The sequence below is a fragment of the Rhinolophus sinicus genome, linkage group LG02 (assembly GCF_036562045.2).
Source record: "Rhinolophus sinicus isolate RSC01 linkage group LG02, ASM3656204v1, whole genome shotgun sequence".
NCBI classification, from domain to species: Eukaryota; Metazoa; Chordata; class Mammalia; order Chiroptera; family Rhinolophidae; genus Rhinolophus; species Rhinolophus sinicus.
The window spans coordinates 147621772-147636273 of record NC_133752.1 but is presented as its reverse complement, the minus strand read 5'-3'; the positions used below and the strand labels follow the sequence as shown (position 1 = coordinate 147636273).

The 14502-nt window shown below is 50.8% G+C and overlaps 2 protein-coding genes across 3 annotated transcripts; both read left to right on the top strand.

Moving 5' to 3' along the window:
• Positions 1 to 5630: 5630 nt before the first annotated feature.
• LOC141568651 (uncharacterized) lies at positions 5631 to 6236 on the top strand. The gene has a single exon (XM_074319095.1). It carries the CDS (start codon positions 5631 to 5633, stop codon positions 6144 to 6146), a length of 516 nt encoding a protein of 171 aa, XP_074175196.1. The 3' UTR covers positions 6147 to 6236.
• A 4118-nt stretch (positions 6237 to 10354) lies between these two features.
• On the top strand, positions 10355 to 13505 carry MFSD5 (major facilitator superfamily domain containing 5). 2 transcript variants are annotated; one of them, XM_019724472.2, is made up of 3 exons: positions 10355 to 10687; positions 10933 to 11309; positions 11892 to 13505. In XM_019724472.2, exon 3 carries the CDS (start codon positions 11910 to 11912, stop codon positions 13260 to 13262), a length of 1353 nt encoding a protein of 450 aa, XP_019580031.1. In that variant the 5' UTR covers positions 10355 to 10687; positions 10933 to 11309; positions 11892 to 11909; the 3' UTR covers positions 13263 to 13505. The 2 variants fall into 2 exon arrangements, with proteins under 2 accessions (XP_019580031.1, XP_019580032.1); XM_019724473.2 differs by lacking the exons at positions 10355 to 10687; positions 10933 to 11309 and adding an exon at positions 11378 to 11523.
• The last annotated feature ends 997 nt before the right edge of the window (positions 13506 to 14502 follow it).

Below are 14502 nucleotides of genomic sequence, written 5' to 3'. Positions count from 1 at the left end.
AGGGGCACGCTGCGGCTATCTCTAGAGAACAGGAGACATCAATGGAGGTGCAGACAAGGCCCTCCCTTTCACTGCGGGGCAGGGAAGAGCTGGGAATAGATACTCCAGGGTCCCGTCCCCAGGTGGCCTGGCTGCTGTTGACTTTGCTTGGTTACCCTGGGAGCAGCTCTCAGCAGTGTGGGAGGGGCAGGTGTCAGGGAGTTGGACCCAGGCGTCCATGCTGGGGTGGGATGGCACCCCGCCTGTGGTAGGGATCTTGCCAGGAGGCTGCAAAGTTAACCCCTCCTGCTCTGGGAGTGGCGGCTCTAGGGCGGGCCCAGCTGTGGTTGGTGAATGTGGCCCTGATACACCCCTGTCCCCCCCACCCCCGGCACATCTGTACTTGGTTTATAGTGAATGAGGCTCCTGTCCTCATGGACCAGGCGATGGCACCACTCCCTCCAGGGCCCCTGGCTGGGCATCCTGACACAGAACCAGGCGCCACCCCCATGACTCTTTCCCTGCTGGGTCTCTTCTCTCTCAACTCTTCCCCGTCTTTTTCTTAGAGGGGCTCAGGGGTGGGTCCCTAGGCCAGGAGCTCTGAGACTGTGCAATTGGGGTAGCAGATGGAGACAGGGAAGCTAAAACAGGGGACAAAGCACTTGGAGTAGAGAGCACTGGAAAGAGAGAACAGGTCTGGAATTCCATCTGTCTTTGCCCTCCTCTTTGTCCTGGTTTGTCTGTCTGTCTGCCCCCCGTCGTTGTCGTCGGTGGGTGTTTGAACATCCACCCGTCGTGGTAACTGTGGCTCCGCCCTTCTGGTAGCCTCCTCCGTCCCCAGCCAGGGACAGCAGCCAGGGGGCGATGCCCGGGAAGAACCGCCCTATACCAGCCCCGCCCCTCAGGGTTGCCACGCCTCCCCAGGTCCCAGTGATTGGGGTCTGTCTGGCGGCTGCAGCAGTTCCGAAGTCAAACTAAAGAGCCAAGACAGGACTGGGGAACAAGGAAGAGGGACATTCGGAGGGATTCAGATTCTTCTTCTCTCCATCTTGCAATGGAGCCAGGCTTCTATCCAGGGATTCCAGGAGGAAGCTTGGGAAGAGGGCCTCCCACCCTGAAAACGGGTGGAGAGAGCTCCCTTCATTTCTCTTTCTCGAGTCATCCCTATTTCTAGGCTTTGCTCTGTTTGTGATGGCTCCACTTAGTCACCCTGTCAACTTAGAGAAATGGTATCTTAGGGGCCCTAGGACCAGACTTCCTTTGCTCCCCTCATCACAAAGACCAGAGGAGAGCTCCTGAGAGGGAAAGGATCCAGAATCCGTCCCACCTACCCTGACTTTGTTATATTGCCCCACCCCAAATTTTCACCCTCACGCTCTCCACACCAGCATCAGGACACTGAACAGGTAATTTTCCCATGCTCAGTCTGGAACTGGAGGGGATGACCTATGCCATGCTCAGAGGTGGCTAGCAGATGTCTGTAGGAGGTTAGGGGAGCTCTGTTACAACCCCCAAGGACATCATTAAGGCATGGAAGTGCCATTGGGGCTTGGAGACCAGGGCACCCGGGGAGAATGTGATGAAAACATGTTTTGTACAACACGTGTCTTCTCCTTTCCCTTCCTCCCCTCCTTTCCCACCTCCTTCCTTAGGCCTGCTCTGTGCCAAGGCTGGTGCCTGCCCTGCCCGGGGTACTTGCTCAATTCCACCCCTTACACCAGGCTTATTCTGCTGCTTGCCAGTTTGCTGGCTCTCTTGGTGAATGAGTTTGTGTGTGGAAGGGCCTTACCAGCCTGTGTTGCCCAGATCCCAACATAGAATAAGGCCTTGATTTTGAAACACAAGATTTTAGAACTAGCATAAACAATTCTAGGAATTTCTTCCCTAAACATGCACCTTTCATGAATTCAAAAAATCTTTATTAAGCATCCATTATATGCCAAGCACTGTGCTAGGCCTGGGGAACACCCAGGTATGGTTCCTGTCCTTGCAGGCCTGGAGTCTGGGGGAGGAGTCAGATGTTAACCAATAATCCACAAAATTGCAAGTGATAACCACTGTGGAAAAGCGTAAGGTACGATAAGAATGGGTAGTAGCAGGATTTCCCCCCAGCCAAGGAGATCAAGAAAGGCTTCTGGGAAAGAGTGAGGGGGAGAGTGGAGAGAAGGGAGGGCAACAGAAGAGTATGTGTAAAGGCCCTGGAATCAAGGTCCTGGCTCCCAGCCACCCTGCTCCCCCAGAAAGAGGAGGGACCCTCTATTCCTGCTCCCCACCTAGCCTTGGATATGCTACAAAGGAGGGATGGTAAGCACCGCCTACTGACCAAAGCAGGACCGTGCAACACCTAGGAACCTTGCCCTGAAATGATTCCACCCATTCCTTCATCTACTCCTCCAGAAAGGGAAACGGAGGCACATATAGGGAAGAGGAATCCATAGGTTTAGGCCTGAGATTATACACGGAAAACAGGGCCCCATGTTTTTGGCAAAGCCCTCAAAGTGAGGGATGCTTGCATTTGCCCAGTTGGAGTCTCACCAGAGGCTCCTCTGAGCTGTTCTACCATACACTCCCCCCTCCTCAGATCCAGCCCTGACCTGTCCTGCTCCTGGAACTAAATCGTAGAGTGTATCTGAGGTGAGCGATCCAGGTGTCTGCTAGTCACCATGTGGGTGGGTGCAGCAGTCTTTTTTGTACAAAACCTCCACTCAGGACTTAGGGGGTTATCTCTCCTCTGTCCGCTGGGGGGCTTCCAGGTCCTCCTGTCCAGGTCCCAAGGTTTCAAGGTTCTTCCTTTCTGAAGAAAAGGAATTAAGGACCCCTTGGAGGAGGGAGCAGACTTCTTTGTGACTACACCTCCTCTGGAGCTGGCAAAGAGGTCATGGGACCAATGGGGTTAAGTTCCAGCCCTGCTCTGACCCACTTTCCTCCCTGTGCCCACATCCCCTGGGGCCAGGGTATTGGGTGGGGCCACCCTGGCACTCGTGTACCCACACCTGGGACTTCCCCTGGATGGAAACTCCCAGACCCTGCTGTCTTACCTCCCTTGCCAACTCCCACTAACTGCCTGGATCTGTTCAGCTTCAATTGGATCTTTCTGTCTACCAGCTCTTGACCAGACTACATCTCAGCCTTAGTTAGCCCCAAGGGGCCCTGAGGATGTGGGCCCACACTCTGGGACTGTCTTTGATGTCTGATTGCCCCTTCTAGCGGACTCCTTTGAAGAGATGTGGGGCTGGGGGGAGGGGGTTGGGAAGCTATCCTTTGCTGAGTACCTAAATGTTCCAGGCATTGTGTTAGGCATGTACATTACTCACTTAATCCCCACAGCAGTCCAGAGAAGTAGCGGTTATCACCCGCATTTCACAGAAGAGAGAGCTGAGAACCAGAGAGGTTAAGCAACTTGACCAATATCACACAGCTAGGAAGTGGCAGAGCTAAGATGGGAACCCACGTGTTGGTGATACTGAGCTCTATTCATCACAGCAGGCTTCCTCCTCTTCTGTAGCTGCCCACCTCTCTGTGGGATGAGAGCCTTGAGGGAATTCAACTCAATCCAGTTCAGCAAACAGTTATTGAGCATCTACTAAATACCAGACAATGACAGGTGCCAGAAATACAGGGAAGGTTTCTGTCCTCAAGGTCTGGTAGGAAAGATAGTTGTATGAACTAGGAATATCTAACTTCAACATAATGCTTTGAATGAGGCAGCATAGAGCAGAAAAAAAGTGGTACTTTAATTTTTTCTATTCTGAAAGTGTACAGAATAAATTGGAATAAAATAAATACGTATTCAACTGCTACCCAGGTCAAGAAAAAGTATTTCTTACATCCTAGAAGCTCCCATGTATCCCTTTCATAATTCCATCCCTCCCCTAGGAAGCAACCACCATCCTGACTTTTGTGGTTATTATTTCCTGGTTTTTCTTTATAGTTTTAACACCTAGGTATGCATCCCAAAACAATATTGCTTAACATTGCCTGTTTTTGAGGTTATATACATGAAATGATACTGTATTAACAACTCTTTTGTGTCTTACTTATTTTGTTTGTGAGATTTATCCACGTTGTTGCATATAACTGTCTTTTTCATAGTTGCATAATATTCAGTTACATGAATATACCACAGTTTATTTTTTTACTCTACTCTTGGTGGATGTTTGAGTTGTTTTCAGTTTGGGCTCTCATTATGTGGCTAAGAACATTCTTGTACAGGTTTCCCAGTACACACATGCAAGAAATTTGCGAGGCTATAACACTAAGAGTCAAAATGTATCTGCAGGAGATTTCAACTTTATCAGATAAGGCCAAACTGTTTTCCAGAATGGTTGTACCAATTCCACAGAAAGCAGAACATTCTAACCAGAGGCAGGCGTAGAACCAAGAAGCCCCATACACTTTCTTGCCTAAAACCCTCTGTGGTTTTCCCTTTTTCTTGGAATAAGATCCAAGTCCCTCCCGTGGCTCCCAAGGCCTCTGCCTTGCTCTCTACCTCTGCCATTATGATTCCTCTTTGCTCTTTGTACTTGCTGTTCCCCCTCTCTGGAATGTTCTTCCACTAGATATCTACATGACTCACCCCCTCACTTTCTTCAGGTCTTTGCCAAAAGGTTACTTCTCAGTGGCACTTTCCCGATAACCGAATTTTAGATTTCAACCTCCATCACTCCTTATCCCCTTCTCAGCTTTATTTTTCTCCATAGCTCAGTCACTTGGGTTCTATTCAGCTTGCAGCAACGTTCCCCTGGTCTGCCAGTGCTTGACAGACTGTATCTCCCCTCAAAACCCTTAATGGCTGTCCTACCTGACTATAGTGGGACTTTGATGGATCAACCTTACTAAGGCACTTTTTTTCACATTGCCCTGTTTTTCTTATTGCCATTTGCATGCTCTGAAATAAGCTAATGTATTTGTTTGTTTACCTATTTGGTTTTGGTCCCCATCCACACCACCCCTCACTTTTGTCGGCGCTCCATAAGAGAGGAAACTTAGCTGTCTCGTCCAGGCTGGTTGTCGGTCTCCCAGAGGCAGCTGGGCATCCCCACACCCACACCTGGGACTTGCCCTGTCTGGAAACACCCAGAACCCAGACGTCCTCCCTCAGCTGCCAGCTCCCACCAGTCTCCCTGGCTCAGTCTCCAAGCACTGCTGCGGCTGCTTCCCTAAGTCCCAGCTGGGGGCTGCTGGGGAGCATAAAGCAGCCATTCTGGTCATCAGGGCTGGAGAGTGAAGGGCTGGGGTCCTTACCCAGGCAGGTGTTAGGTGCCTGAAGCCCAAGGAATACTTTTTGATTGAATAAAAGGTAAGACTTCAGAGACTACAGGACCTCGCCAGGTGGAGAAAAGAGAAAAGGCACTCCAAACAGAAGGAACAGAGTGAACAAAGGACTGAAGGCATGAAAGTGCACGTCATATTTGAAGAACGTGTTCTGGTCTGGTGCAGTTGGAGGGTTTTCAGTGGAGAGGAGGGTGGCCGAGGGAGTACTGCCGGGCAGGCCTGCAAGAGGAGGGCTGGATGGGGAGGTCTGAGCTCTCTGAAGGCTCAGCAAGGCTCAGCAGTGTCTTAGGTTTAATCCTGCCGAACACTCCGCCCCTCTGACTCCCCCCTTGCCCTCCCCTTCACCCAACCCCCAGCCTGGCTGCTCATGCAGCTTAATGGACTTCTCTCTGGGCCTACGTTTGGGGCCTCGGAACAAGAAGGCCACCCACCAACAGCCTCCTGCACCCTCTGGGCACGGCCCACCAGCTGCCTCTCCTTGCCTGTCCTGTTCCCCCTCTGCCTGTGCTTGCCCCTGCCCTGGCTGCCCCCCTCCCACCTGCTCCTCCACTGCCTATCCCTCTTTCTCAGCTACCTGCCCCTCCTCTCCCAGTTTCCCTGGCCCACCCTGCACCTGCTCCTGCCCTCCCTGTCCTGCCTGTCTTCCCTTGACTTGTCCTCACAGCTCCTGTGTCCTGTGCTCTGGTCCACATTTGACCTGCTGTCACCCCTCTCCTTGCCCCATTTACACTTGCTCCAAGGGTCGAGCTGCCTGTGGGAGCTCCAGCTTGGGCTACAGTGACAGCTGCAGCTGCGGTCGAGGGCCTGTCTGGGGACCTCCAACCTCCACTGGCCATTGCAGCTGCTGTTTCAGGGGACAACGCACCTCTCAGGGACGCTGTCTGATAGTCTAGGTAGGCTGCCACCCCCCCTTGGGGATCATCTATTCCGGAGCACTTCTGGTGCTGCCTCCTCAGGCAGGAGGCAGAAGCTCTGGGTGGAGTGAGAGGGTTAACCTGGACCCCTCCCCCAGGGAGATAAAGGCAGCAGGCTGCTCAGAGCCCCCCACCATCCCCTCCCACCCACCCCCCTTCCTCCTCAGTCCTGGGGGTGAGAGCTGGCATCTGCTTTGAAGTTACTTTCTGGGTATGTTCCTGCTGGTTCCAGAACCTCCTCTTCTGAAACTTCTGGAATGGAAACTTCTTCTCAGAGCCCCCTCCATGGCCCCTGAAGGTGAGCAAGTTGGCCATTTTCCCCCTCTAGTCAGCCTCCCCTGGAGACCCTTGGCTCTACTCCTCTGCAATTCACATGGATAAGATAGACTCTTCCTCTAGAGGTGGCAGGGGAATCCTTTGTCCAGGGGCCATTTCTTCCCCTTGGACCTCTGGCCATATCCTGACTGACCCAAGAGTCTCTGGAGCCCTTACCTCTCGTCTTGAGTCAGGCACTGATGGTCAGTGGCTCTTGTACCAGAAAAGGAGGCAGAGCAGAGGGTTTCTGGTTCCTCCCTCCCCTTGGATGTCATGACATCTTACACGGTCCTTTGCTTCTAGGAACCTGGTGCTTTCTGCCTGGATGTCTTGTCTTTCAAACCTCTGAGTGCTTGCCCAGCTTTATGACCTCAGTCTTCCAGGATTAATCCCATCTGTGACATCTATGCTTATCGGGCATGGGGATGAGGGAAGCTGGGAACATGACTCAGCTGCCCAGTGATCCCATCCACACATAGCTAGTCATACATCCCCTGCGCCTGGAGGCAGAACTGGGAGTTTGGAGAAGCCACCATGAGGAAGCTGGAAGTGAGAGACCCAGGTATTTGCCGAGGGCTGGATCCGAAGCTGGGAGTCCCTGAGCACCCCCTCCACATTTCTCAAGTTCTCTGACACTAGTCTTTCTCAGCCTTCTCTTTCCCAGCCTTCTTCTCTGGGACCCTTCTTTGGTATTTATTTATTTATTTATTTATTTATTTATTTATTTATTTATTTATTGTATTATAGTAGGTCCTCGTGTTCTTTTTTTTTTTAATCTCTTTATCTTTCAGTTTGTCTTTTCTTCATCTTTCTGTGTCACTCTCTCCATTTCTGTTTCCTTCTTTCTCTGTCACCAGGGCATTCTGCCTTCCCCTAAGTTGTGTCTTGACATGTTTTTCCCACTCTCTACCCCTCTAATTCTCCCTTCCTCTATTTCCCGTTCTAATTTAAATTCTACTAAACATACATGTCTTTTTCTTCCTCCTTCCCTGTCTCAGTTGGTGTCTTCATGTCTATTTCTTCCTTGGTCTTTTAATCCATCTCATATCTATGCTTTTCTGTCCTGTTCTACTTCTGGGTGCATTTCATTCATGAGCTCTCATTTCTGTTCCCTTTCTGTTTATCTCTCTTCCTAGCATCTGTGTCTAGCTGTTTTTTCACTTCCTCTCTCTCTCTCTCTCTCTCTCTCTCTCTCTCTTCCTCTCCCCTGCAGCTGCCTGCATACTAGGCCTGTCTCATGACCATCCCATTTCTGTCCAAGGACACCAAGGCCTCTAGTATCTGTCTGTCCCCCCCACACCCCATGTCTTGCAGTGAGCAAGGCCTGGACACAGCTACAAGAATAGTCCCTCCTTTACCCACCCACTGTCCAGGCCATTCGTCCCAAACTTTTTGAAAAATGATGCTTCTCCCAACTTCTTAGTCTGAAAATTAGCGATTAGAAAAAAATGAATTAAGCATGTATTCTGCCTCTCCTATGTAAACTATATTTCACGGTAGCCACATAGCTGTAAGTGGTGGAGAAAACTTCTTATTTACAGAAGAATTCCAGCTAATATTGAAGGAATATGGAATAAGAAAAATTACCATTTTGCAACCTTTAATGCAATAATTGATCAAAGTATCTTCAGTGGATGAAACCAAGGATGATGGTTGATGGAGAACTTTATAATGGAAGAATCGAACTGTTACCACCTGAACCCCTGATGAATCTTAGCATCACTAAAAGCGGCACAACCACACACCATGAACCTCTTGATGTGAGGGGCTCACATCACAGTCTGTGGGGCTCAGCTCCACCTATGAAGGACTCTTGCCAAACAAAAACACTGAACGTGATACTGATCAAAGCTCTAAAGTTAACCTCCATTTACTAGGCAATACCGGGGGATGGAAGAACAAATTCAATGACACAACAAGGAAGTCAGAAGACACATCAAGAATGTGGGACATTCTAAAGGAAATCTGACCGCATTTCTTCAACTAGTCAATGGCTGGGGGGAAAAGGTGAGAGGGGACATAAAAAGACAACTACTACATGGAACAGGAGGCCCTTGTTTGGTTCCTGATTTGTAAAACCCAAATGTTAAAAAGGATATTTTCAGACATTTGGGGACGGTTATTGATGGCGTAGGTATTTATGATGCCAAGGAATCAGTGTTGATTTTGTTAGATGTAAAAATGACTTTGTTAGATGTAAAAATAAGAAAAAAGTCCTTATTTTCTAGAGATGCATACTGAATTATGGAGTGGAGTGACATATGTAATTTTAAATATTTTAGCAATAAAAAAGGACCGAAAAAAAAGGAGTAGGGGGAACAAAGTGACAAAATCAATATTGCTGAATTAAGTATATAGAGGTTCACAGAACTATGCTCTCTACCTTTGCGTATGTTTGAACAGGTTCATAATAAAAGTTTTAAATAATGCTCCTTTGGTAAGCATACTTCCTAGGAACTCCCAGAGCATCTTCCCCACCTGCCCTGAAAGCCAAGAATTCCTTTATCTTCTCCAGTCCTCTGCTGGCACATTCCCCACATTTAGGAACTTTCCCAGCATGCCTTACAGCTCTGAGGGGCCAGTGGGACCTTAAAGAGAAAACATATTTTGAATAGGTCCTAAAATAAACAAAAATAATCCAAAATAATGTAACCTTCCTTTAAGTCTCTCTCTATCAGGTGCTTCTGAACAAAGTGCAACTCAATAATGAGAGAAAATTGGCCTCCGTCCTGAAAAACAGAAGGCAAGAAATGTAAGGCCATTCTGTCCCAGTCCCTGCTTTCATTCAGAATGACCTCCATTCCCAAAGAAAAAAACCACCAAGAACTGAGAGACTGGGAGTCATGAGTTCAAGGGGCTTCAGCCCAGGACTGGGATGGAGGGCATTTGGGTCAGCAATGCCCTCACTCACTGAATGAATGACCTTGGGGAAATCATGATTTTTTGAGTCTTAGTGTTTCTAGATGAGTACATGGGAACCACTGCCCCTTTCTACTCTCTAGAAGTTTGCCAGTTAGGGATGAAGGCACTTTGGAGTTTGGATATAAATCTCAGCTGTTTCCCTTAGCATAAGAAAGTATTTTTCTAGATGTAATCCCAGAAACTCCTGCCCCCCCAAACTTTAATATAAAGAAAAACAACATTTACTAATTACCTGTGCAGCCAGGTGAAGTCATTTATTCTTTTCAGAAACCATATGGGCATGGAATTGGAAAGATCTGGGTCCCAGTTCTGACTCTGGACACGTTACCTAATCTTCCCAATTCTAGGGGATAATAATAGTACCTACCTTATGGGTTTTTGTGACAGTTAAATGAGATAATTCACGTATAGTTGTTGGCCCAGGATTTCTTAAAATAGAGCTTAGGCATATAATAACTGTTTGATAAGTGTTAACAGCTAATATGGGCCAGTACTTTTTAGAGTAATTTACAAGGATTAATTTACTCATTCATTTATTTATCAAATATTTTTTTATTTTTTTAATGTACCAGTAACTGTTTAAATACTAGAAATACAAGTGAACAAAACCTCAATATCTATAGGGAGAAGAGATAGTAAACAAGTAAACAAGTAAAACATATAGTATGCCAGATGGTGTTAAATGCTATGGAGAAAACGCAGCAAAGGAAAATAGAGAATTGGAAGGACAGCAGGTTGATTACTGTGGAAGAGGTAGCGTTGTTGCTATTTTAAACAGGATGGCCAAGGAAGACCTCTCTGATAAGGTGACATTTGAACAGAGAACTAGACGTGCTGAGGAGGGGAACCATGTGGATGTCTGGGAGAACCAGAACTTTACAGGGCACAGTGTGCAAAGGCCCTGGTGGTAACCAGTATATATAGATGGAGTAGGAGTAGGAGGGAGAACGGTAGAGGAGGTCAGGGAAGTAGCAGAGAACAGAGCACAGAGGGGTTTGTTAGCCATTAAAAAGATTTTGGCTTTTATGCTTAGTGAGATGGGAAGACATTGGAGGGTTTCGAAGCAATCATATTAAGGCTGGAGAGAAGTTAAATAACTTTTCCAAGGTAATAGACAGTTGGTAAGTGGCAGAAAGTGGGCGTTCAGCTCCCGGACTGAAGTTCTTAACCCTATGCTGCCGCTGAACTTTAGCCGTTTTATTTGAGCACTGCTCTTCTATGACTTCAGACGAAGAAATTGGGACACTGAGAAGTTATGTGGCTTGCCGGAGGCCAGACAGCTGGTAAGTGACAGGGTTGGGATTTGAGCCATTGTCTGCAGCTGAGTCCACGTCCTTTACACCACACTGCCTCCCTCAGGTGTCAGGGCCTTACTGACTTCTGGCCTGGAGGGCACTACAGTGGGAGAGGGGAGAACAGAGGAGCCCCTCTCGGCTTAGGGCAGCGGTATTCCCTGGGAAGCTCCAACCCCGGGCTCTGCGTGACTGTGGGCATCTTCCCGGGCACAGCCGCGCTCTCTAACCCACAGCACGGAGGAAGAGAGAGAAAATGGGCCTTTATTTCGGGGTGGCCCCGAAGGTATCCCGAGCCTCAGGAGCGGGTGTCACGGGACGGCAGCGAACGTGGCCAGACCGAGAACAGCAAACCTTGCTCGCCTCTAGTACTACTCCACAAGCAGGCGTCCGGAGTCCCGCCAGAAGGCAGAGAGGGGCGGGGCTTGAGTGCCGCGCCCCCGTCACGTGACAGGACCATCATGGCGGCGGCCGGAGGCCTACCCGGTTCCCGGAAGCAGGCTGTGAGGGGCGGGCGCGCTGCTGGAACAGGAGCCGGAGCCGGAGAGGCTAGGGCGGCCGGGCGGCCTGGAGCCGGACGTGTCCGGAGCGTCCCCGCAGACCGGGGCAGCAGGTGAGACAGGGTCTGGGCGAGGCGCGAGCGGGTGTGGTGGCTCTGGACGGGGACTAGGGGGCGCAGGGGGGTGACGGTGACCTGGAGGATGGGGAATCTTAGATGCACGCGCGTGACCCTGAAGCAACTTGAGAGGCCCGCGCAGGGGGGAGGAATGCCCGGGACGGATGACGAGACTTTGAGGGCGAAATGAGCTCCCCAGAGAGGATGAAAGGTAATAGAAGGAAGTATGCAGAAGCTGTTGTGGAAGAGGGCAGCAGCCCCTTGACTTGCGGGGCTGGGATTATTGAAGGGACTCCCTCTTTGATATGCCAGGCAAGGGTGGGGCGAATGCACAGTCTTCTCCGCTCTCCTCTTACCCCTCCCTGCCCCATAGTGTCCTAAGAGACCGCTCTGGCGGGCCACTCCTCCCACCCACCCAACTGGTCCCTCCGGTCTGAGCTCTGAGGGAGTGGAGTTGAGGGGTGGGAAAGCGCAGTTGGCAGGGGGGTAGGGTGGAGCTGCCGTCTGCTTAGACACCCAGCCCCTTGACAGTGCTGCCTGGGCAATGGATGTGACTCCGAAACCCCCTTCTTTCCCCAGGTCGTCCGGGGGCCCGCCATGCTGGTGACTGCCTACCTTGTTTTTGTGGTCCTCCTGGCCTCCTGCCTGGGGTTGGAGCTGTCAAGATGCCGGGCTAAGCCCCCTGGAAGGGCCTGCAGCAATCCCTCCTTCCTTCGATTTCAACTGGACTTCTATCAGGTCTACTTCCTGGCCCTGGCAGCTGACTGGCTTCAGGCCCCCTACCTCTATAAACTCTATCAGCATTACCACTTCCTGGAGGGTCAAATTGCCATCCTCTATGTCTGTGGCCTTGCCTCCACAGTCCTCTTTGGACTGGTGGCCTCCTCCCTTGTGGATTGGCTGGGTCGCAAGAAGTCTTGTGTCCTCTTCTCCCTCACTTACTCTCTGTGTTGCTTAACCAAACTATCTGTGGACTACTTCGTGTTGCTGGTGGGCCGAGCACTTGGTGGGTTGTCCACCGCCCTGCTCTTCTCCGCCTTCGAGGCCTGGTACATCCATGAGCACGTGGAGCGGCATGACTTCCCTGCTGAGTGGATCCCAGCTACCTTTGCCCGAGCTGCCTTCTGGAACCATGTGCTAGCTGTAGTGGCAGGTGTGGCAGCTGAGGCTGTGGCCTGCTGGATGGGGCTGGGGCCTGTAGCGCCCTTTGTGGCCGCTATCCCTCTCTTGGCTCTTGCCGGGGCCTTGGCCCTGCACAACTGGGGAGAGAACTACGATCGGCAGCGTGCCTTCTCAAGGACCTGTGCTGGGGGCCTGCGCTGCCTCCTGTCGGACCGCCGTGTGCTGCTGCTTGGTACCATACAGGCCCTGTTTGAGAGTGTCATCTTCATCTTTGTCTTCCTCTGGACACCTGTGCTGGACCCACATGGGGCCCCACTGGGCATCATCTTCTCCAGCTTCATGGCTGCCAGCCTGCTCGGCTCTTCCTTATATCGCATCGCTACCTCCAAGAGGTACCACCTTCAGCCTATGCACCTACTCTCCCTTGCTGTCCTCATCGTCGTCTTCTCCCTCTTCATGTTGACTTTCTCCACCAGCCCCGGCCAGGAGAGTCCAGTGGAGTCCTTCATAGCCTTCCTACTTATCGAATTGGCCTGTGGGCTGTACTTTCCTAGCATGAGCTTCCTGCGGAGAAAGGTGATCCCTGAGACAGAGCAAGCTGGTGTACTCAACTGGTTCCGGGTACCCCTGCACTTACTGGCCTGCCTGGGGCTCCTCGTCCTCCATGACAGTGATCGCAAAACAGGCACTCGGAACATGTTCAGCATCTGCTCTGCTGTCATGGTGATGGCTCTGCTGGCAGTGGTGGGGCTCTTCACCGTGGTAAGGCATGATGCTGAACTGCAGGTGCCCTCACCCTCTGGGGAGCCTTATGCCCCTGAGCTCTAACCCTGTTCCAGGACAAGAGGGCTGGGACAGACTCTTGAATCCCAGCTCTCCATGGTTGTACAGATCTCTCTGTGACTGACTTTGTGACTATCTGGCCCTTCAGCCTGTCCTGGGGGCCCCTCTTGCCAGTGCTTTGTGTTGGGGAGCACATGGGGTGATGGCCTGGAAAGAAGATGCCAAAAGTTGCCTCTGTGTTACTCCCTTTCCCCTTTCCACTTAAAAATAAATACTTTTAACCCGTCATTGATTTGATTTACTCATCCTCACCTGTACCCACCTTAGTTTCTGGTGTGTGGGCAGCTGGATGTTTTTATGGTAGAGGTGGGGTTACCAACAGAAGGTTTGTATTTCTAGGCTTTCTAAGACTGTCTCCAACTTAAAGTGAGAGCTGTGGCATTGCCTCAGACCAGAAATGGATGGGCAATGCCTGAGGCTCCTAGGTCCTCCATATCTTGTTACCCTGGGAACAGGCACCCTCCTCAGTTGCCAAGCAAAACCTTTGCTCCACATCCAGGGAGAGATGATCTGTGGAGCATGTGGAGCAAACCAGTAGCTTGGGCTACTTCTATGACGACCCTTTGGGGCAAATCTTGGGCCTTCCTATAGGAAGAAGCTTGTTGCTCAGCACATACATGCTACCTGCCTTCAGCCTCTGTGGCTATGAATGTACCATTTGTACAGCATTAATTCCTTGGGCCTACCAGGTTCCGTATCCTTGCTTGAAAGCTAACTGAAGGGCTCCCAAGGGCAGAGAGCAGTGAATGGCTGATGGACTGGGACATCTTGTCTGTACCTGACTCTTCCCCACCCAGACCGAGTGAGGGTGAGGGAGCCATTGGGGCAGGAAACAGTACTAGTGGGAACACCAGTTCTGTGGGCCCCTCCCTGCCTCACCTCTGATGATATCTGCCTTTCCTCCTCCCACCAGCACCTGGGCTTCTCCGGGAAGCAGAGCCAGCTCTAAGAAGGGTGGGGATAGAGGGAGGGTAGGCTCAAGGGTGTGTCCTGGAATGTGCTTAAGATGGGCATGGGGGAACCACTGTTCTGGAAAGGGATTGATGACCTTTCCTTGGGTCCCAGACAGGAAGGTGCAAGATGTTTCCAGACCTGCAAGCCCCTACCTGCATAGAGAGATACCATCAACTGGTGCTGGTGGAATGCAGTATGGATGGGATTCTGCAGGGTGGGGCTGAGGTGGTCTCAGGGCCCTACTCAGAACAGAAAACCAAGACATGCCCCG